The sequence below is a fragment of the Gobius niger genome (assembly GCF_951799975.1).
Source record: "Gobius niger genome assembly, chromosome: 7".
Lineage (NCBI taxonomy): Eukaryota > Metazoa > Chordata > Actinopteri > Gobiiformes > Gobiidae > Gobius > Gobius niger.
This window is the reverse complement of record NC_136858.1, coordinates 17660645-17682584: the sequence shown is the minus strand read 5'-3', so window position 1 is coordinate 17682584 and position 21940 is coordinate 17660645. Positions and strand designations below refer to the sequence as shown.

Here is a 21940-nt window from a genome sequence, read left to right as displayed (position 1 = left end):
TGAAAGAAGCTCCTTCTCAGTCTCTCCGTCATTTTTTATTTTTATTTTTATTTATTTATTTAATATGGACATAGCAATTGGACAAACCAGATGCATTGTTTAAAGTGTTATAGCACATGTGCTAATTTTCAACACCTGTCCATAGGGGGCTTTTAGGTTTCAAAGATAAAACACAATTATCTTGTCTGGCCTTGAGAACTTTAGACAGCCAGAGGGAGGTGTTTCAAAAAGGTGCTGTCCTGGGTGAGAGCGGTCAGAGCAGATATTCCGAGGCGGGTGGAATAAATCTGTTCGAGAGAAGGTAGAAGAGCTCCAATAATCCGCACTGCAGACTTGACTACTCGTTGCAGGTCCTTCCTGTCTTCCAGGGAGCAACTAGAGAACCACACCATGCCCCCGTACCGTACTCGAGCACACTTTCAATAGTGTTAGGGTAGAAGTTGGTGAGGAGGAGGCTCTGTGGTAGAGCAGCTGAGGAAAGAGCCTTCGGAGAGATTGACGCCAAGAAGCTGAACCTCCTCACTTGTTGTATCCTCCTAAAGTCAATAAGCACCGGACCTCTTCTCTGTAGGCACTTTCGTCATTATTGTAATTGCCCCACCACGGCTGTGTCGTCTGCAAATTTGTATATGTGGTTGGGTCTGTGAATAGGTTTACAGTCTGAAGTGAAAAGACAGTTCAGAAGTGGGCTTAGTACACAGCCTTGGGGGACGCCTGTGCTGATAGTGGTGGAGGAGATGAGGTCTCCGAGTTTCAAATGTTGTGATCTGTTGGAGAGGAAGTCTTTCATCCAATGCCAGAGTGGAGGGTTAAGGCCAAGTGAGTGCAGCTTGTTGACTAGTTCGCTCGGGTTGGTCGTGTTAATCGCTGAACTGAAAAGGAAAAGCACTCTCGCGAAGGTGTTGGACGTCTCAACATGAGTGAGGGCATTGTGGAGCAGGAGTGAGATGGCGTCATAGGTGCATCTGTTATTTTTATATGCAAACTGGTTCTGATCAAGGTTGACAGGGATGGAAGCCTTGATGTCCTTTAATACCAGTCCTTCAAAGCATTTCATGATTATCGGCGTTAATTTCACAGGCCAGTAATCATTCAAGCATGTAACTGCTGATGGCTTTGGGATGGGGATGATGGCTGCTGTCTTCAATTGCAGTGTTTGTAGAATTTGTCAGAAAAGAATTTGTGACTGGCGTACTCTCTACAACTTTAACTATGCAGCAAGACAGCAAGACACAGCAAAAACCTAATTTAGTTGTTTATATAATCTTATTCTTTTTACAGCCGTTCTCAACATGGAAAACAGCATTGTGGACCTGGAGACGTTGCAAGCTCTTTATGAAAATGTGAGTACATTAAGATTCCATGTGAAATTATCCATAATCATATTGTTAAAACAGTGATAAAACATCTTGCCAGAATGTTGCTTGCCAGTGCAGAATCCCATAAACACTCCGTATTGAGCAACAAACCTGCTGCGATTATACAATGTAACGCTGCTGACAGCTCGGGCTGAGGTGACTGCAACATTTGGCCTGGGAAAAACCTTGCGCTTGGACTTTTTCCCCTGCGGTTTGCTCAAGTATAAATTTTTTGAGCCTTCACTTGTGACAAATTAAGTGATTTATGGTCAGCAGTTTCATGCCATATATGAGTAGCAGCCAATCATTTCATTAGAGCAGTGAAACCGGAGAGGGCTTAGCTGGCCTCGATATCAACAGTATGGCAAGAAATCCTTCATCTGCTGTTAGCGTTGTTTGGTTTGGTTCGTCACAGAGGGTAAGCCACAAAACACCGGGTTCTATCCATCAAAAATACCTTTCCCTGATTACATAAGGATCACTGTCTGGCCAGAATAATAGACATTTTAGTTGGATTTGTTCTGGTATTGACATAATACACATCTGTTTATGTCTAATGTCAGTCAAAAATTCGAAAGGGGAAGTTTCTATTCGGCTCTCTAACTTGAAAGGCAAAGTGTGTATTAGATACCAAAACAAACAGTGCGCCACAAGCTGGGCTGCTATGTGCTTGGCGACAAACTATTCCTCTAGAGGTCTGTGCACAGGCCTGGACCAATACCAATGCTTCTACGTAGTAAACATGTTTTCAGTGCAGTCAGCCTGATGACTTTGGTAATGCTCTTGCAGAAAAGACGGAATATGCACGACCTAGTTACTTAATTCAGTACAACTGTTTAAAACAGTCAGTGAGATGGTAGCCAGAGTATGCTGTTGTCTGGCTTTCTAAAGTTGTTTTGTCTCTCCTTATTTAACCTCTGAAACAAAAAAGGCTGCAGTGAAGATATTGTTAGTCTCCTAGGATTTTCAACGACTATAGAATCCTCATAGAAATTAATCAAACAGACAATGCTTTGTTGGTTGTAGCAAGCCTTCCCATACTAAAGATGCAGCAGTAATTGGAGAGAACAATAGTCTCAATTTGACCGAAAAAAAAAAAGACTTGCTTGGAAGCTGACAATATACTGTACGTATAAAGATTCGATTCGAACCTCCAACCGTTCGGTTGTCGGACGTCCCGCTCTACCATTTAAGCCACTGTCATCCACAAACAAGCAAAAAACTTGAATTCCATAAAGGAACTGGAGCAAAGGAACTGGTCAACAAAAGCTGGAGCAGTGTAAAGTCTGTAGTGAAGTGAAAAGAGTTATGAAAACGAAGTAATATTCACAAGAGCTTGTCCGAAAACACAACTTTAGAACTTATATAAATTTGCTTAAATACTGTATTGATGATCTGCATTTAACTTGAGTGGTATTTTTCTGGATAAGTATTTATTCTCCACTACACATTTAAAGATAAATATAATACTTTAAAGGTTCCAAAGTAAAGGTTTATCCTCATCGTGTTGCTTGTCACCTTATTCTGCCCCACCCATTTTTGTCTCTTTTTGTCACGAATAAGCCCTTCTGTTTTAATGACACCTCCGGTAGAGCGCGAAGTTGGTTCATTAAGTGGAGAACAAGGGAAAAAGTTTGCTGCTAAAATCTGGGGTCTCAGACTGATATCCCTCTGTATAAAAAATACAAAGGGGTATCATTCTGGTCTCACCAGGTTACTTAATCATTTGACTGAGCAACTTTTGCTTTTATTGGAGTAATGTTTTACCAGTTACTGTACTTATACTCAAGTAACGAAATCAAGTACTTTCACCACCATTGCTATTTGGCGGTAAATTAGCTAGACGAGAGGATGCCACTAGACTGTTTTGTGATTCCCCAACCTGGATAAATCTGTTTGTACCGGGAAGGGCATCTGGCACTTGAATATGGTGCCTTCTTGGCCTTTTCAAGCACTGATATTCCAGTTAGCTTGGCTGTCATCACTACTTTCCCATCTGTCTGCCTGTGGCTGCTTGCTCCTTGTGTACAGTTGATACATATTCATCAGCTTTCCCTCGGTCTCCTAGTCACCGCACTTCAGATGCTTCTCGACCCCGGATCAAGGCGCTAAATAATAGGACATGGAGACCAGCATGTTTTCCACATTTGGAGCGGGATGCCATTTGAGGATGGTGTGAAATTCCTAAGTTGCTTCTTGGCACCGCTACAGAGGCCAACCGTGGACCTTTGGTTGTGGGGGCATATTAATAATGTTAATCATGGGAATTTGAACCAGAGTGTCATAATTCTGGATCAAAAGTCCTCTAACCTCCTCGCTTGCTCTTGTAGTCCAGCTCTCTCTCTCTCCGACTCTCTCCCACTCTCTGCCCTGTGTCGCCTGGGGCCTTGTTTTTGAGTGCAGGAGCCAAATTGTTTCTCTTTTGTATTGCGAGACTCCATCCTGTCTGTGGGTCTGCAGCCCCTAAACCACAGTTGGCAGCGCAGTCAGGCCGTCTCGAGGAATGCGAGGGGCTTCTAATGGTTACACCCTGAACCGGGATCCCACACTTCTCTGCTCAAATTCACAAACCTACACTATTCATATTTGAAATTAGAAATGTGTGATTTTATCAGAGCAGTCCAGGGCGATACGGGGAAATGTGTTTCTCATATAATTGTGAATCCAGCTGCCAAACATTACTTTTGTAGCTTTTATAAAATTGACACTTGGAACACAGTATTGAGGTTGCTTTTAGACCAGCAAAATAGTCATTACAGCCCATTGCAGCATCCTTTATTGAAGTGTGTAACTAGAATAATTTCACAACCTCTATGATTATAAACGTGGCTCTGTTTTCACATTATAGAATGCACTGATTTGGAAACTTAGGGTTTGTGTTTTTATGCAGAAACACTGATGATTTTCTAGACGTAGCCCTTGGCTCTAAAAGGTTTGGTGACCCCTGCACTAGACACTCCAGCAAGCCCAAAGCGTCAATGTGAGGGCAGTCCATTCTTTGAACAATAGGCTGCACCATTAAAGGGGGAGAGTGATAGTGTGACACCTCTAAAGTCCTGCTCATAATCTGAACCCAGACTGCACGTCTGAACTTCAGACGGCAACAGCTTACAGTAGCCAAATGTCAGGGGTCGCTGAACGCCATGTTCAATGCCGCAGCAGGCTTGTGATATTCTAATGATATTCCCATGCAGGCTATTAGACATTCCACTTTGTCATTTAAGCCTTTTTATGGACTCCCTACAATATGCACTTTTGCGCACAAGCTTTGCTGACGTATGGTCTTACTGTGGAGTGTTTTCAGAAATGCTGAAACGTTCGCTTACGGATAGAGACATAATCTTCATGCATTGACCATAGTGTAATAAGACTCACATGAGTTTAGTTGTATTATTCCATCACTCCTCCATCACAGTGCATTGTTCCTGTAGCCACACCTGCCCTCGGACGTTTTGCAACACAACTAACACAGCGAGGTGTCTTGCCCATATACAGTAACTAAAAGTGCAAGTTGCAAGGTTCAATCTTTAACAAAAGTGCTTTTATACAAGATATGGGCTCAATAGAAGCAAAATAAAATCTCGATTTGAGCAATTGGAGTACCTGATCTTTGCCAATGCAAATAGATTCTTTTGTGTTTGTGTTTTGGTCCATCTTTCCTTGTTCACAGTCTTTTCCATAGCTCAGTAAATATTTCAGTGAGTGACATAAATAATGATTTGGCTCTTGCTGCCAGTATTTGGTCCTGTTCAAAAACCTGACTAATGAATACCACTTGGCTTCCTCCGGACTTCTGGCATCCTAAATATCATCCTTAGCTCTTTTGCATTTGATATTCCACACGGGACCGTATTTCTCATGCTAACCACCGCTGCAACATGCCCTAGCAATTCAAAGATCACACGCTAATGCCTACTTGTCCCCAATTACAGCAAACACTGCTCGGTTCTGCTGGTGCCCTTTGAAACGGATCTGCTTTGTGTTAAATATATTTACACTTGAAAACATCTCCAGAGAGGCCGAAGGAGAGCTTGCCCTCATCGAAAGAAGGCAGCGGTGTGTAGAATACTAATCGAGCCCTCCATACGTTTGATGCCTGTGTTTGATGTTTTTCAAGCATCTACGCAGAGGCCAGAGACCAGAGGAGGACCGAGAGAAAAGAGGCACACGAGAGCACTTAGTCTAGACTTTACAGTGCAATGCAAGTCTTGAAATGTTTGTTGAGTGAACCATTGAATTGATGTTTGAAGGATATGAAAGAAGTAAACATTGCCCAGGTTTGCCACAGCAAAAAAAAAAGTATGACCCATGACTTCTACAGTCCTATCAGAATATACAGTGGGAGGAAAATGTATGTGAACAATAAGCAATAACTGCTTTTCTGTAGTTGCAGATTAGACGTGCACAACCATCAGGATGAATCTTGGACCATTCCTCTTTACAAAACTGCTGCAGTTCAGCGAGATTCCTGGGTTCACTTACTTTTGCCTCCTTGTCCTGTGAATGTTTGTATGTTATGGCCATTAAAAATATGATAACATGTAATTGTTTGGGTGGTATTAGTTTAAGCAGACACTGTTTATTCATTCTGAAGATTTTGATGAAGATCAGATCACATTTTATGACCAATTTTAGGCAGAAATGTGAGAAATTAAAAAGCATTCACTTCACATACATTTTCCTCCCACTGTATGCTCTTTAAAACAGGTCACACAATTACTGTTACCTTAAATTTTCCGCACCTTATAAAATCTGTCCTAGAGTGCGATGAAAGGTCTGAGGAGTCAAGAGGGACTTAACTATAGCGCTTATGCCTCATTGCTCGAGATGGATTCATTATCGTTTCTTTCTCCACTCAGAAACATTAACAGCTATTGTCTTTGGGTCTTGTGAAATGATGAAGTGAGCATTTCTGGTTCTCTCTTCCGTAAACCTCTGTATAAAACTGTGGTCCCACTTGACAGCAGGATAAGAGTGAGGAATGCAGAATGGCTTTGGGGCAACTCCTTTTCAGTTTGCAACTAAAGTGCACAGTGCTGGCATGAGAGGGAGAATGCTGTTGTAGCAGGTCCTGGGCGTTTTGGGGCACATGTTCCTATCTCACAGAGGGGAAATGAACACGTCAGTATGCTCTGTGTTCAGGTCTTGAGCAGCTGTAGATTCAGAGGACGCTTACCATTAACAGATTGCTCATTTAATGCACAAAATAAAAACAATATGGTTCTTCTTGTTTGTTGACTCGTTTTGATATTCTCCGTGTGCAAAACATCGATTGTGATGGACATTCCTAAAATACAGTCTGCTTTTTGTCTTTCAGAGAGCCCAACAAGATGAGCTGGACAGCATAAAAAAGCACATAAATGCAACAAAAGACAAGGAGGATGCAAAGCTACTGGACAAACCTGAGCAGTAAGAAGTGACTCTCTGCTCCATACAGAATTACATGTTGTTCCTGTTGAATTCAATATTTCTCTGTTTTTAGGTTTCTTTACCAATTGTCTCAAATAACCAACTTTTCCCAGCGAGTCTTCTGCATCCTCTTCCAGTCGACCTTCCTCGAGTGCATCACCACAGTTGAGCGGAAAATTGAAATCCTTCAGAAAGTGTGCAAGGTGTGATATTGTCCTTCTCTGCGGTCTGTTGGTGTTGAGTTTCACGCCGCTGACCTTGTTTTCGTGTGTGCGTGTGTGTGTGTCAGAATGTGCAGGGCAGTGAGAGTGTGCTACGCATTCTGGGTTTGGTGCTGGCCTTTGGGAACTACATGAACGGAGGGAACCGCACTCGAGGCCAGGCTGACGGCTTCACACTGGACATCCTGCCAAAACTCAAGGACGTCAAGAGCAGTGTGAGTCTGAGAGCGAACGAAACAAGCATTATGTGCGTTTGGAGGAATCAGCGAGCACAAAAAGAAAGAAAGGATGCGCTGTTCAAGAAAGAAAGTCTTTACCAGTTTTGGGTCTTTTTGTAGGGAAAGGAGAATCTCATGTTAATGGCCTTTTACAAGTCCCATGGGACAATTTCTAATTTACCCCATACATAGCTGCCCTGGGGTAGACTGACTTATTCAGTTTAATCACATACATACCTCATTGTCAATGTCATTAGGAATCAGAAAAAGACGTTGTTCCACAGTACAACATCAGCTAAAAGTGTTAAATGCTCATGAAAGTTTCAATGGATCTAAATTCTCATTTCTACTGCAGGTCAGCAGCACCATGAAAGAACTGCCATTTTGGAATTGCTTTGAGGCAGCCGTTCCACAGCATTTTATTTACATGACCAAATAACGTTTTCAAAATAGAACCCAGAAACAAGTGCCTTGAGTGCTGATTCTGTGTTATATGAAAGTGTCATTTGTGGACAGCGCTTAACCCATATCAAAGCCACCGATGCAAAATTTAGCAATTGTTTCTACACCTATTCAAAACATTCCTTTGGCTAATTGCAGGTAACACTGAAGCACATGATCTCTTCTCTGTTGCCCCTTCACTGAGTACAATAACTTTTCCTCATTGCTTTGGACATAGAGCCCCAGTGGAAGTCCACAATGTTTACTCAGCTTATTAAATATCTCCACAAGCCCGACGTGCCCACGACACTACCATATAAGGACAGCGCGGTCCGTGTTTTGTGGCCCTGCTGGCCCGAGCGAGGTATCCATAAAGGCCATCAAACTTTCCACCAACTCTGAGTTATGACAGCCAGCATGGCCCCCCCTCTGACTTCTTCAAACCACACTCTTTATTCTGGTTAGCCCAGGACAAATTCAAACACTCTGTTCCTGACATGATTAAATTAATAAATAAATACCCTGGTTTATTTATTTGTGACCTTTTTTTTTCTGTCTTCTCTGTTTCTCTTTCAGGATAACTCCCAAAGTCTTTTGTCCTACGTCGTTGCTTACTATCTGAAGCACTTTGATGAGGTATGTTTTGCTTTGTGTTTATTTGACTCGCTTTTTCTGTTTTACTTTGACTTGCTTAGAAATCCTTCCAGAGCCCTCTTTTCATCTCGCCTTTAGCCAGAGGATACTGTCGGCTTATCCTTTATCAAATTATTTATTTTCCCTTTGTTCATTTAGGGCAGAAACAAATCTCTCTCTCCTCCTCTGGCTCTGGCTTTGCTAATTCTCTGTCTGTCTGTCTTTCACTCTCTATCCCTGGCTTCGTTCGCTCTCGCAGTTGGCTCATTGGCACAGCATCCAAAGGAGCGCTAGTGTAAATAATTAGTTTCTCCAGATGAGATGAACTCAGTTATGGTGTTGCCTGCCAAAGTCAACGTGCATGACATGGTTCTCTGTCTCAACATGGGGCTGTAACACGCATGGGGAGAGACCGAGCGGGACGTCCAGTACTAACTCACTGGTCATTATCAGTGATAGTCAGAGGATGTTTGGACGGATGATAATTCTCTTCATGTATTTGCATGGGTAGATGAGATCACCTGATGTGTGATGTACTAAGAGGAGGTCTCACTCTGACTGAAGGAGTCTCGACTTTGATGTTGGTGAAATGGTTTGTAAAGGGCCCATATGTTGTTCATGATTCATAAATGCATTTATTTTGTACTTTCCTTCATGAAAGACTTGTTTTGTTGATTGTGTAATCCTGCATTTGTAGTCTGTCTCCTTCAGAAAAGCTCAAAAGGATTGCCTCTGTTGAGTGGAGTGGGCAATATGACAACAAATGTTTGTGAAAATTACCACAATTTTGATTTTATCACAATTCTTGCACATGTATTGCCTTCAAAAGGCAACTGCTGTAAAGCTATCTGCCGTTTCTGAAAGTTCGCACTGCTCTGTGATTGTTTAAGTTGGCCTGTCATTTGTTCAGTGCATGGGGGAGGCTGACCAGTAGAGGATAGGACATGGAAAAGAGCCTCAGAGCATTGAGCTTGAGATAAGATACACTTTATCAATCCTGATGGAAATTCAGTCTACCAGCTGCTTAAAAGCATTTCATTCACACATCCGTAATATACTTTATAAAAGAGGTAGTAAAATTAGCTGTTGGAGGTCAAATTATTAGAACACAAATAAACAGAACCGTCCAAAGAATAAATACAATTCTCTCAACGGGTCAATTCTTCCCCAGTTACCCCCTCCCACACAGGGATACATGCTTAAGTCTATGAAGAAAGACTGAGTCTGTGAGTGAATCAGGGGAGAGAGAGCAGAACCTGCTGTTGTCCATGATAGAGGACAATTCTCCCCTCTTTCAGATTCTGACCAGCCCCAATCACATAGAAGTTTATCAGTCTGAAGGTCTCCAGTCTGTCCAGTCCAGGGGTCTCCGACCTTTTGTACCTCGTCCAGTCTATGTGTGTCCCTCTGCCTACCCAAGCAAAGCACCCGCTCACCCCTGAATCTGTCTAAATGTCACTGGGATCAGACCACAATTTCTATATTTGATAATTAAATCGTTATCCCGAGATGTTCCCCTGTATTTATTTTAAGTCCAGACAGTTTCACCATTTTCGTTCTGAACATTTCGGTTCTTAAATTGCTTCCACTAAAAATCATTTATTTATTTATTAATAACAATAATAACAGCAACTGGTAACTAATGGGTTTAGGTTTGTTTAAATTGCCCCACTCTTCTCTGCAGAGAATGGTATTTAGTATATTCAGAAATGTTTGCTGAATTGCTTTTACATGTACATACACACATATCCATTATTCTAAATAAATACCAATGCTATGGTGGTGGTGTTCTGTTTGGAGAATAATATCTTTGAGCTCATGTGTACTGTGTACGTACATGTGTACACAGGACGCTGGCAGAGAGACCTGCGTGTATCCGCTGGCCGAGCCCCAGGACCTCTTCCAGGCCTCACAGATGAAGTTTGATGACTTTGAGAGAGATTTACGCAAACTCAGGAAAGACCTCAACGGTAAGGACCATCTACAAACACTTGGTGTGAAATTGGTGACTTTGAAGTTCTCGTCAAAGAATGTGAAGTCAAGTGAATTGTTTGCTCTGCAGCTAAACATCCACTGCACTGTTTGGGCTGGACCCTCAAGGTCATGGGAAACACTTTAGATCCCTTAACAGAGCTACACATATATATTGGTATATATATTCCTCCTTAACACAGTACCACAAGACTAGAAACTACTTTTAGTAGTTTTAGTAGTTTGCTGTATTTGGCCATTCACCAAACGTATAATAGACAGTAGCAACACGGAAAACAAGTTGAAAATCTCCTGCTGTCGGTAACTTTATTTACCTTTACAGTTTACAGTGGCATTGCTTTACCTCTAAAAGTAATGACCGAAAAATGGAATTCACCAAAGTTAGACTTTTGTACTACTGCATAAGGCATACGTATTAGAAAGTACATAGTACAATTAGAAAAGGAGGATATCAACACATTGGGCCTTCTAAAGCATTTTCCCCAGCCCAAGATCTTCGATTAACTTTCATTTCACTGCCTTAATCAGAAGCGTATTCACAAGGAAAAATAGTTTCCTAATCGCAGGTCGTTCTGGTCATGTTTGGACGATGGAGCCAGGTCAAATCAGCGATATCATCTGTTTGTCATACAGACGAGTTAAGCAGAAGCACATGGGGCTGTCAGAGGTAGACTCCTGTTGGACCTGCTGCCTTAACTGTCCTGATGAAATAGAGATCAAAATATGGAGGTCAGAAAACGTGCACTACCTATGAACGCTATCAGACTAGTGACACTTCAGGGTTTGTACAAAGAATAAGAATATCGTCCACTGCGGGCACTTTAGCTGTCAGCGTCTTACTATGCTAAATTTAGTTTTGAAGTTGCTGGCTGAACTTGTGAGAATTTTTTTTGGCAAAGTAAAATAAAAAGAAATCACATTTACTTAAAACATGAAAATGGAAACTCGACGAGACTGCCGAGCTTTGCCACAGCACAATTCATCCACCTTTCCTTTGTATGAATGAATGTGGTGTGTGAGTGAAGGATTGGTGGTCAGAGGTGCCTTTTGGCGCAGATTTGCAACCATGTACTCCAGCCCAGAGCAACATTGGTAGCTTACCAACACCGAGTGTGAATGAATAATGTCCCCTGCGATGCGCTTTGAGCTTGGAGAGCGCAATACAAATCCAAGTCATTGTTATTATTGTTAAGAATTGATATAATCATTTAACTGAAGTCCTTGTGTAGGCAGAAAGACTATCCACATACTGCAATGGCAAAACAAAAATGGCAAAACAAAACAAAAGTGATTCATTCATATGTCCATGATGCCTTTTTTTGTTTATCTCAATGTACCCATAACTAAGATAGATAAATGAAATTGCTTTAAATCCTAAAACAAGAAGACAATCATCTGCCACCCTGCTGTTTCAGGTACAGCAGGAGAAGAACATGTTTCCCGTTATTAAATATCAAAGACAGATCATTGTGTAGCGCTGCGCCACACAATGATGCCACTGGCCGAGATGCTCTCAATGGTCCATCTGTCGAACTAAACAAAAACTCTTTGTTGTGAAAGTAAATCTCTCTCCAAATATGAAGCATTACACAAACAAAACCCAAACAAGTGATTTACAGTACATGCGATAAGGGCAGAGTTCCAAAACAAAAAATACCCTTATCAGATCCAAACACAATGACATGTTGCAAGTTCGCTTGACGACAGCCGGAATACAGGCATGTCAAATTCCTCGTTTGTCAAAATAAGTGAGTACAAAGTAAACACGGGTTATATGCCACAAATCAAAATGACTTATAGGGAATTAAGGCCAGGAATGAAGCTTGGAGCCTGCATGTCATTACACTGTTTGCAGAGGGGAAAAATGTGGCAACGGGATCATACCCTGACAAGCCAAACTGACAGGTAAAGCCTAAAAAAGTCCTTTAATGAATGAGCGCGTTGGGAAATCCTAACTTTCATTGCTCTCTTACGGCTATCACCACCTTGCACACTTCCATGCCTTGTTTGTCCGCATGTGGTAGAGAAACGACTGTATACTTTGGATCTACTCGTAAGTACAGTGAAATGCAGATGTGCCTATATGCAAGTCAGTACATTTGAAACTTGGACAATTCCCCATACTTGCTCTGCGCTCTATCATGTTTTATGGATCTGCACTGTTAAACCAATTAAGCCTGTAATGCGCGTTGCCAAATATTGTTTCTCCCCATCCATAATAATTCTTTAAACTGTTCATTACATGCCATTAAGAAAGATGTAGTTAGCCACATGGGGGACAGTCTTGTGGCCTGCCCCGACCCTAAGTGGCAGTGGCACATGCTGGACTGTCCATAAATACATCACCACACACTATACCTGTAGAAGCTTTACTTCCAAAGGCTTAGCTGAGTGCTTTAGCAGACCCGGGTTCGATGACAGAGCTCAGGGGGGGGTTCCGATAGGTGGGCGGTGCACAAATGGCCTTGGCTATAGCCCGAAGGACATCCAGCCAGTAGCACAGGAGCGCGCAGCTCAGCGTACCTCAAGGAGCGAGGGGGTCATATGGAGAAGGCATTAGAAAGTGTCCGGAGTTTTGATTGCCCCAAAGCACTTCATGGCCTCCCCAGCTCACGGGCCCAGAGCTGAGATTGTGTATCCATTAAGGCTGGAGATAGAGCGTGACCGCCGGGTTCTCCGGGGAGCCTAACCCAGGCCCTTCCTCTGGCTCCTCCGGGTGTCCTATTAGTCATTACGCCTCATTATGCCTTTGCTAACGCAGCAGAAATACAGCAGCGATTCGTCAAAACAGCCACAATCATGGGGAAGAGCCCTGTTGAGTTACTAATTACAAGGCAAATGTTGAATGAGCTTCACAAGAGAGCTTTTGTTTCTGAAATAATAATTACGCCCCTGTCTTTAGCGTGTTCCGCCGAAACTGACAAAGTGTGCAAGCTGTCGTCGGAAGAGAACCTGCAGCCTTTTAAGGACAAGATGGATGAGTTTCTCAACAAAGGTAATTTTAATGCTGCTGTGTTGTTGCTTATAGGCTTTATACATAATAAAATCCTAGGATATTTTGTTGTTGGAGAAGGATAGACCTTTTGCACTTCCTGACTAATTGCAGTGTGTGCGCAATTTCTTCTTTTATATTGCCACCATATTATGACTTATCAAAGACACGCAAAGACACGCTATTAAAACAGCGTGTTGGTGCATAAAACTGTGCAAAATATATATTTATATAAAAAATCCCAAAGGATTGAATTACTATATAATTCAAACGGTTCTGGTTCTGATTTTGATTATTTTTTCAAGAGAGAAAAAGCAGTATGGGGTATGGAACAGCTTGTTTAGGCACAGATTCAGACCACCGCATAAATCCAGCATTTTGTTAAAGGTTTTGTCATTATCATTAATCTAAAATTCCAAATGTTATTGGCAGATTTTCAGGATGCGTTCTGGAATGGTCAAGAGAACTTTTGCATGCTTAATCTGCCGTTTAAATAACGTAATGCAATGGTTTTAGGGTCTCGCCCCCCTGTTGTCATAGATTTTGACTCTGCTGTGTGGCTTTTGGAGGTTTTATCTTTATTGTGCTCCACAACGGTTTCTCTGTATCTGTTTGTCAGAGTGATGGAGCACGGCTGAAGGCATTACCATCAAATACTTTGATAGGATCAGGAGCTGGCACCATTTGGGCTTGTTTGGCTCTTTGTGCTATTAAACTGTTGTCAGGTCCTTGTCTGATGCTTTTGTTCTAGTAATGTTTACAGATTCTCAGTTACCTGCCTCTTGTCTCCACCACAGTGCCGTGTTCTGTGCAGACTTTTTCCATCAGGGGAAATCAAAGCGTCTTTGACCTCTTCTCTCCACTTTCAGTCTCCATCATTTATACACAGAAATCAAACAAAGCCTTCAAAGTGAGCTGTTTACTACAAGTGCAGCTGAGTGATGAGCAATTAAAACAGCATTGTGTAACATTTCAGTATTTGCACTTTTCCAGAGGACTAACTGCACCGCTGCTAAGTTCAGTGAGTCAAGGAGCTTTCTGCAAGTTCATTCCTTCCAACCAATCAGGATGAAATAGTTGCACAATAATATCATGAGACCCAACATAATCAACTTTTCTAGTCTTTCAAATGCATTGTTTCATAGCTAGACATGGGCTGTGGAAATATAGACATTATATTTAAATCCATAGGATGCTGAATTTTCTTTTAAGTCTTGCTGCAGTTTGAACAGTAGTGACTTTTTGTTTTATAACTAAATGCAAACATGCAGTTTGTTCTGTTATCGTGCTACTGTCAAACAGTACAAAATGCACGGCCAAACAGTCCCTCTGATAAGCAAGCGCCGTGTTGACAGATTTGATATATTTGTACAATAAATATTTTGATTTGGGTTTCACCTTCACACATCAGCAGCTCCCGATTTTTATTCCCGTTTCAGTATCACTATCGGAACACACAGAAGTTGGAAAGATATTTGCTCTTAATGTTCCCCAGATGTCATGGAGTTCTGCTTTAATCCCAATAACCCAAACACTATTAGCATATTATAGCTTCACTGTCGAAGTTAGTGCTTCTTTTAACATAACCAGCTAACTGTCATACTCGATATAGCTTTGAATGTAACCTTGACTCCATCCACTCCGCTGTGACTAATCTTTCTGAAGGCGCGGGCACAAAGGCCTTGCACTATTGCTTTTGTATTCAAATGAGCATAATGTACTTCATATGCCTTTCGGTGCAAAAGGAAGTCTGCGGATACAGGCATCCCCTCTATTTGCATGAGAAATATTGTAGTTGCTGCTTTAATGAGTATTTCCCTTCAAATAGAAGTGGCGTAATATGAACGTGTGATTGCAAAGGCTCCAGACAGGATTCTTGGGGTTCCTCTACTGCGGTGGCGCAAAAGAACAACAGCCAAAAGTCGTATTTTTTGTTATTTCTGTAATTTCCAACAAGCACGAGGTTAAGCAGTCTCTGGCTCCGCTGTGGAAACCACGTTTGTTTATGTTCTGACCATGAAACTAACCGCAGAATAACAGTGGGAGCGGACTTGTAGGAGCTGCGCTGTTTGGTCTAGTTGGATTTTCCCCGCTGTCTTGCAGATTCACATGCACATGGGCCTTTGAAGGAGGTTGTGGATGTCCAGGAGACCAGTGGCCATGTGATAATCTGTCTCTGATGGGCTTGAAGATTAGGCATGCTCAGGTTGCACGCACACTCCTACACTCCGGTCTGCTGGACCTCACCATCTCTTTTTACTTGGAAAGGCCCAAAAGACTTATGTACTTTTGCTCTGCAATAATCTGGTTATCCAGTACAAAGCATGATGCACTACATTGGTCAATTCAAATGTTTTCATATCATGGCTCTGCATAGGAAAGGACAATCATAATTCATAATCATTGCAAAAATGTTTGTCCTCTACGTATGATCTTTTCTTCAATGCGACTACAGCGCTGGAGGGCCCGAAATAATTTTGGCAAGGACTGCTACCTACGCCACATATGCCTTCTATCCCTACCATTGTCCTGGCTAATGGACGTCTGCTGGAGAATAAAACAGATTAACTTCTAAGCTCTTCCCAGAAGATGGTGAAAGCCTGTTGTGGAGCGGAGGAAGCTGCGCAGGAGGAAGAGGAAGGAGGAGGTGGAGGTGCTGACCAGTGCAGGACACCACGCTCTGAAACAGGGACACACCAGGACAACCCAGGAGGTGCTGCACCGTTTCTGAGAGATGCACTGAAGGCAACCAGTCAGGTTTCCTCCGGGTGCTACGGTTTCCCCGACCTCCAAAAACATGCTGGTCAGATAGGCCCACAGTGGTGGCGCGGCTCAGTCGCAGCGGCTCAGGACTAACACCTGAACACTTTTTTGTTGACATCAAAGCACTTATTTACTTACTTACAGTACATGATTTATGTTGATGGGGAAACTGGAGCACAGAGAGAGAAGAGAAAAGAGAAAACCCATCTTGATACTGGGAGAACATACAAACTCCAAACAGAAAGGCCTCACATGGTCTGGGACGTGAGTGCTCGCCACTCAGCCAATGTGCCGCCATGTCTGAATTATTAAAGCTGTATAATTGGTATTTAGCTGAGTAAATATGGGAGAGACTGTTAAAGATAGCATTACAGAACAAAGAAGCAAAACTGCCAGGGTTATGTTTCTTGGTCTCTCAGGAAAATAAAGCAGCTGGCGCAGTCCTTTGACAAGTTACAGAAACTTTCCCTCAACTTTCCAAAAAGCGTATTACATAAAATGACCAATCTTAATCCTATTTTATGTACGTGAATGTAAGGTTAAATCTGTCTGTCAGTACATCTCTATTTACTCTACTATACTAAAAGTATAGTAAACCAGGTATTGTTATAAGTACAGGCACAGTTCAGGATGAATAAACTCATTCCTCTCAACAGTACGGACTTATTTTGATATTTCATCAAGGCTCTTGTGTCTCATTGACTGATTTGTCATCATGCATTGATGAGCTGTCAGCAGGCCAGACCCGGCTGAGGTACATAGTGATTTAATGCAGTGGAATGGTGAAGCACAGTACTGCTCCCAGTGGGTTCGACTCAGATCTTTAGATGTGGTTCTGGCTTCAATTACACATAGCAACCAGATATTCCCGGGATAAGAGAAGAACACGCGTCGGTGCCAGGAAAGATTCTTTCCTCTATCCTCTTTCGTGTGTGTCTTGGAAATTGATGAGGAAGTCAGAGGTCAGTTTGGTCATGTGACAGGTGAGTGAGGCGAGGCTTACAGGCCTTTGGAGGGAGGAATTGGATGTTTAAAAATAAATTTATGCATCGCCTAAAGACAGCTTTTGACAAGTAGAGGAGAGAACGAGGAGAGTGTAGACTTGCTTCAGGAGGAACACTACCTTGTGGATTGACGAATCATATTCCACTTTGACTACTATCATAATTTATCCCAGTCAAAATGATCCCTTCTGAGATTGCTGCTGTGTTGGAGATCTGCTAATGTGCACATGATATTTCATTCCCTGTGGTATTCGGCACTCACTCACACACAGACACGCACACACGCGCGCACACACACGCACGCACGCACGCACACACACACACGCGCACACACGCACACATGCTCATAAATGCACGAACACACAGTGATCCATCTCCATTGGAAGTTAAGTCTACACAAAGACGCACTTGTGTTACGATCTGCTGGACTCATTTGTCAGTTGTGCAAGAGCGGGACGATCCGACACTCAGTAACCGGGTGGCACTGCGATGACCTAGAGGATGCCTGCAGCTTTAAGTAATGGTGACATATGGAATCCTCTTGTGTATACTTGTTGCACTGGAGGTGAAAGATGCTTCTGCCTAACGCGACAGGAAATATTTTAATCCCGTATTTACCGATAGAAGCGTTCTTTCCTTTAATCAATCTCTCGCTTCCTTTCACAGCCAAAACAGACCTGGAGACGCAGGACAAGCAACTGGCAGACACTCAGAAGATGTGAGTCTTTGTTTAAAAACACTTCACATGTCTTCACTACCTGAAAAATGTGAATGGGCTTTTCTTGCGTCACGGGAGGAGACAGCCACAACGGTACAAGAGACAGTCTGTGGAGATGAGATAAACAGATCTAATCGTTTCACTTGTGCATTTCTTATTACGGTAGATATAATGCAGAGTTGCCGCCACTTCAGCTTTGAAACTAGATTTGTTCAGGTGCGTGTCCTTCTTGTGTTTCTTTATCCAAAATAGTATAAGCAGTAGAATGACTATGAGTGGGCATGCTGTTGCACACTGTTAATGATGTATCTTAATGACAACATTTGCATTTATTGCCACACTGTGACACATGTGTCGCAAAGCCATTAAAGCAGTACTCAGTAGGCTAACTTGTTTACCTTAATAAATACTTTTCATGTCCCTCTGGGGTTAAAAGGATATTTCAGGATTTTTGACATAGGGCCTAATTTCCTAGTTATCCAGAGTGTTGCTGATTTCTGGAGATATTTTTTTTGTAATTCGAGCAGTTCTTAAATTTGAAGAGTTTCGTGGCACTAGGCTAATGCAAGGCTAGGGCATTTCTATGATATCAGCTAGCCTGCATTAAAAACAGCCTGACCCGCTCCACAGTGCACCTGAGGCAAATCACTTATAACGCCAGACTAACGATATAAATGTCTGTGTTGATAGAGTAATTTTAACCATTTTGCATTTAAAGTACCTTGTATTTGAGCAGCATCAGCTTCGTGGTTGTATAAGCCACGCAGCGGCGGAGTGATCTGCTAGAAAATAGTCAGACTGTTTTTAATGCAGTGTAGCTGATACCATAGAAATGTGCTAGCCTAGCACAAGCCTAGCGCCACGAAACTCTTCAAATATAAGAACTGCATGAATTACAACAACAAAAAATCTCCAGAAATCAGCAACACTGAGGCCCTATGTCAAAAATCCTGAAATATCCCTTTAATACAAATGTTGATAGGATGATTGGAGGGTCTTTCATCTCCCCCTGGTGTCTCTGATCAGAAAACCACACTTGCAGCTTTCCCTCCTCTGACCCGGAGCACCAATACACTAATAGAATCACGAAGAAGTAGCTAACGGGTAAAGCTAACTGCGGGCTTGCACCACTTAAACAGTATTTACAGCCAAATTTGAGTGAAAACAATTATCTTTATTGTGTAATTGGATGTAAATATCCCTCTCTCCCTTTGTCTTTTCTGTCTGCGTTGTATTTTCTCTCACGGACATATAATGAGTAAAAAACTGTTGCATGCTACGACACCTGCAGTGGCGCTTGTGGCCTCTAGGGGCACGAGTTACTTAGTTCTGCTTTAATGTTCAATGACATCAAATTTGCCCTAATGATCTGCTAGACACTCGCAATGCTATATTGCTGTGAGTTATTAAAATAAAGCTTTCAGAAGAGGACCTATTGTATGTAAATCGCATGTCCGGCTACCTGGAGTCAAGGAAAGGAAATCTGTAAAGATACCCATACTTAAATAAATGGTTGTATTTTATTGCACATAAATTGTGTAAAAAATATGTATATACATTTTTGGTTTTAATTCTCTACTGAAAGCATTATACATTCTTTCTTAAAAAGAACAAAAAAGCTAAGATGACTGTTTTGCTGTAAACGTGACAATTCAGTGGAGAATTTGCCTGGGAGTGAAACAAGATGGACGGATATTATTGGTGCAGCAGTGCCGAAACCTAATCCAGCTGTTTTGTCAATATTTTGTGCTGGCGATTACTCCTGTTACACTGGTAGGTGCATCGCGTGGTGCCAGTGCTCAGAGCTGACGAGAGGCCCCTAGTGTGGTGTCTGCCTTGTTTATCTAAGCCCAGAGAAAGTAGACAGCTCTGGCTCCGGGCTTCTGTTACTGCCACCAAAGAATGTGTTCCTATAGCACACTCCAAACAAAGGCAGACCAAACCTGTCTCTCTATTGATCCACTGCAAATGGCCGCCACATTTAACACTTGTACGCGTGACATCTCCCTCTTGTATGTCCCGTTTTATTATATACACTGATGGTTAAACATCACAATATGCAGCACTAATGGCGTTTCAGAGAATGGCATCGCTATATATGGGAAAGAGTTATTGATTTCAAACGACATTCATCTGTGGATTGCAGCAAAACGCACAACCATCACTGCCTTGCACTTTCAACAAACTAGGCCACGAAACCAGAGACAGGCACGTTATACCAAGATTAACATTCATAGGTTTCACAATAACCGGAGTTTGGAAATGTTTTGTGCCCGCAGTTTCTTGGAGCTCAGCGTGTCGTTCTCAGTCAAACCCAAAGCGGGAGAGAAGGAGGTCTCCCCCAACACGTTCTTCTCCATTTGGCACGAGTTCTCCTCCGATTTCAAAGAGCAGTGGAAGAGGCAGAACAAGCTGATGTTACAGGAGAGGTAAGCATAGGCCTGCCCGCCCAGACAAAACATGACTGATGTGGGACAATCTCACTTTCAAATGAGTTAGGACATTGGAAAAGAAAGCAAAAACAGAATTCTATAGACATTCAATGGTGCCACAATTTTATCACAGCAAACTAGCAATAGTTTTCAGTTTAACTTTCTTTTAATGAGAAATAATTTTAAGGATTCACTCACAGTAGACCAGGGGTTCAAACCAAAAACTCATGACTGACTGAATTATAATAGAAAACTATTCTATGATGGATAACATATTAAGACAAAGCCAAATAGCCTCAGAGTATATGCTGGGATAACTTTCTTATATCCATATCCGTATAGTGCCAGCTGTGTTCATGTGGAAATTCGCTTTGGCATTTATTTTAAAGCATTACAAATTGACCAACTTTTACATTTTGTCCCGCAGCACATTGTCCTGTTTTACAGTACATTTTGTGCTTTTGGAGATTAGATCAACTTCATACACATTCATGAAGGAAAGAGGTGAAGTGACCCACATCAGTGTCCTCACCCCTAATGAGAACAGCACATTCACCACTTACTTGGCTTTCGGGCGTTTGATAAGCATGAAGATAATATTCATTACGTTGACAAAACAATAATTGGCCCATCATGCCAAATAAAGATGGAATAAGGATACATTTCCTGACAAAATGTCGAGAATTGAAAACAGTAAACTTTCTGACCTTCTGGTGAAGCACTGTGCAGAATGATAGACGGACTCCTTTAATAGCATTTATATAATAGTAACAGAAGTATTTATTTCCATTCACATAGAAATACAGTATGTACATATAAAATATCAGCTAAAACCACCAACTTCCTGGCCTATGGTGGTCCACAAGTTGCCCAGGTAGCACTGAAGAATGGTAATAATTTCGCTACAGGGACTATATTGTATAACTTAAACTTAACCTCTAAACCCCTTAACCGAGTGCATTTTCTCCAGTTTGGCTTTACCCAAATCTCTAAAGCTTCTCGACTGGGGAGCAACAGTGTAATGCTTCATTTGAAAGATAAGGCCTAAAAACTGATCCTAACAGTTTTTGTCGTGTTGTCACCACATTTTTGTCCAATTTTTGAAGCGTTTTTGTAGAGTTTTTGCAGTTTTTTTTGGCCGTGTTGTTTTTTGGCACATTTTAGTCACTTTTTTGGGGAATATTGTCATTTTTGCTGCTCTATCAAAGCTTTTTTTTTTCAAGACGCTTTTAGATTTGGGTATTGTCAAACTGGGAAAAATGTACTTGGTTCAGGTGAGTGGTTAAGAGATTATCATTTCATTTCATTCGACATGTGGTGTTTTGCACTGGTAAGTTGTCAACCTAAATGACACATGTATGTACTGTTCTCTTCACGCATGGCCGAGTTATCACATGTGGTCATTATATACATTAGTTCTTCATCAGTTGCCTTCACACAGTTGTTTTTTTCCTACTGAAGAACAGATGAACAACTCCTGCACATTGTTGTAAAAAGAGGAACTGGCCAGGCAAGTGTCTTATAATTAGTGTGCTTTCCCAATTTTGTACATTTTCCAGGGTCAAAATGGCAGAGGAATGTTTCAAACAGGCCAAGGAGAAGGCTTCCTACAACGTGAAACCCAAACATGCAACTGGAATAGTACGTTCTGTTTTTTTATTGTGGTCGTTTAAAAACCCATTTCCACCACTACCTGTTCACTCTTTACGTCTCCCTCGGTGCAAATCGCCTTGTAACCCTCGAGATCCATTCCACAGTA

General features: G+C 41.9%; 1 protein-coding gene across 1 annotated transcript in view; it reads left to right on the top strand.

Annotated features, from left to right (window-relative positions):
• fmn2a (formin 2a) overlaps positions 1-21940 on the top strand; it is a 41029-nt gene that overhangs the window by 18263 nt on the left and 826 nt on the right. The window contains exons 7-16 of the mRNA XM_079559643.1: positions 1282-1343; positions 6676-6767; positions 6841-6970; positions 7057-7203; positions 8224-8283; positions 10130-10250; positions 13175-13267; positions 17698-17749; positions 20029-20178; positions 21741-21822. Of these exons, the coding sequence (XP_079415769.1) occupies positions 1282-1343; positions 6676-6767; positions 6841-6970; positions 7057-7203; positions 8224-8283; positions 10130-10250; positions 13175-13267; positions 17698-17749; positions 20029-20178; positions 21741-21822 (989 nt within the window). The remainder of the gene's footprint in view (positions 1-1281; positions 1344-6675; positions 6768-6840; positions 6971-7056; positions 7204-8223; positions 8284-10129; positions 10251-13174; positions 13268-17697; positions 17750-20028; positions 20179-21740; positions 21823-21940) is intronic.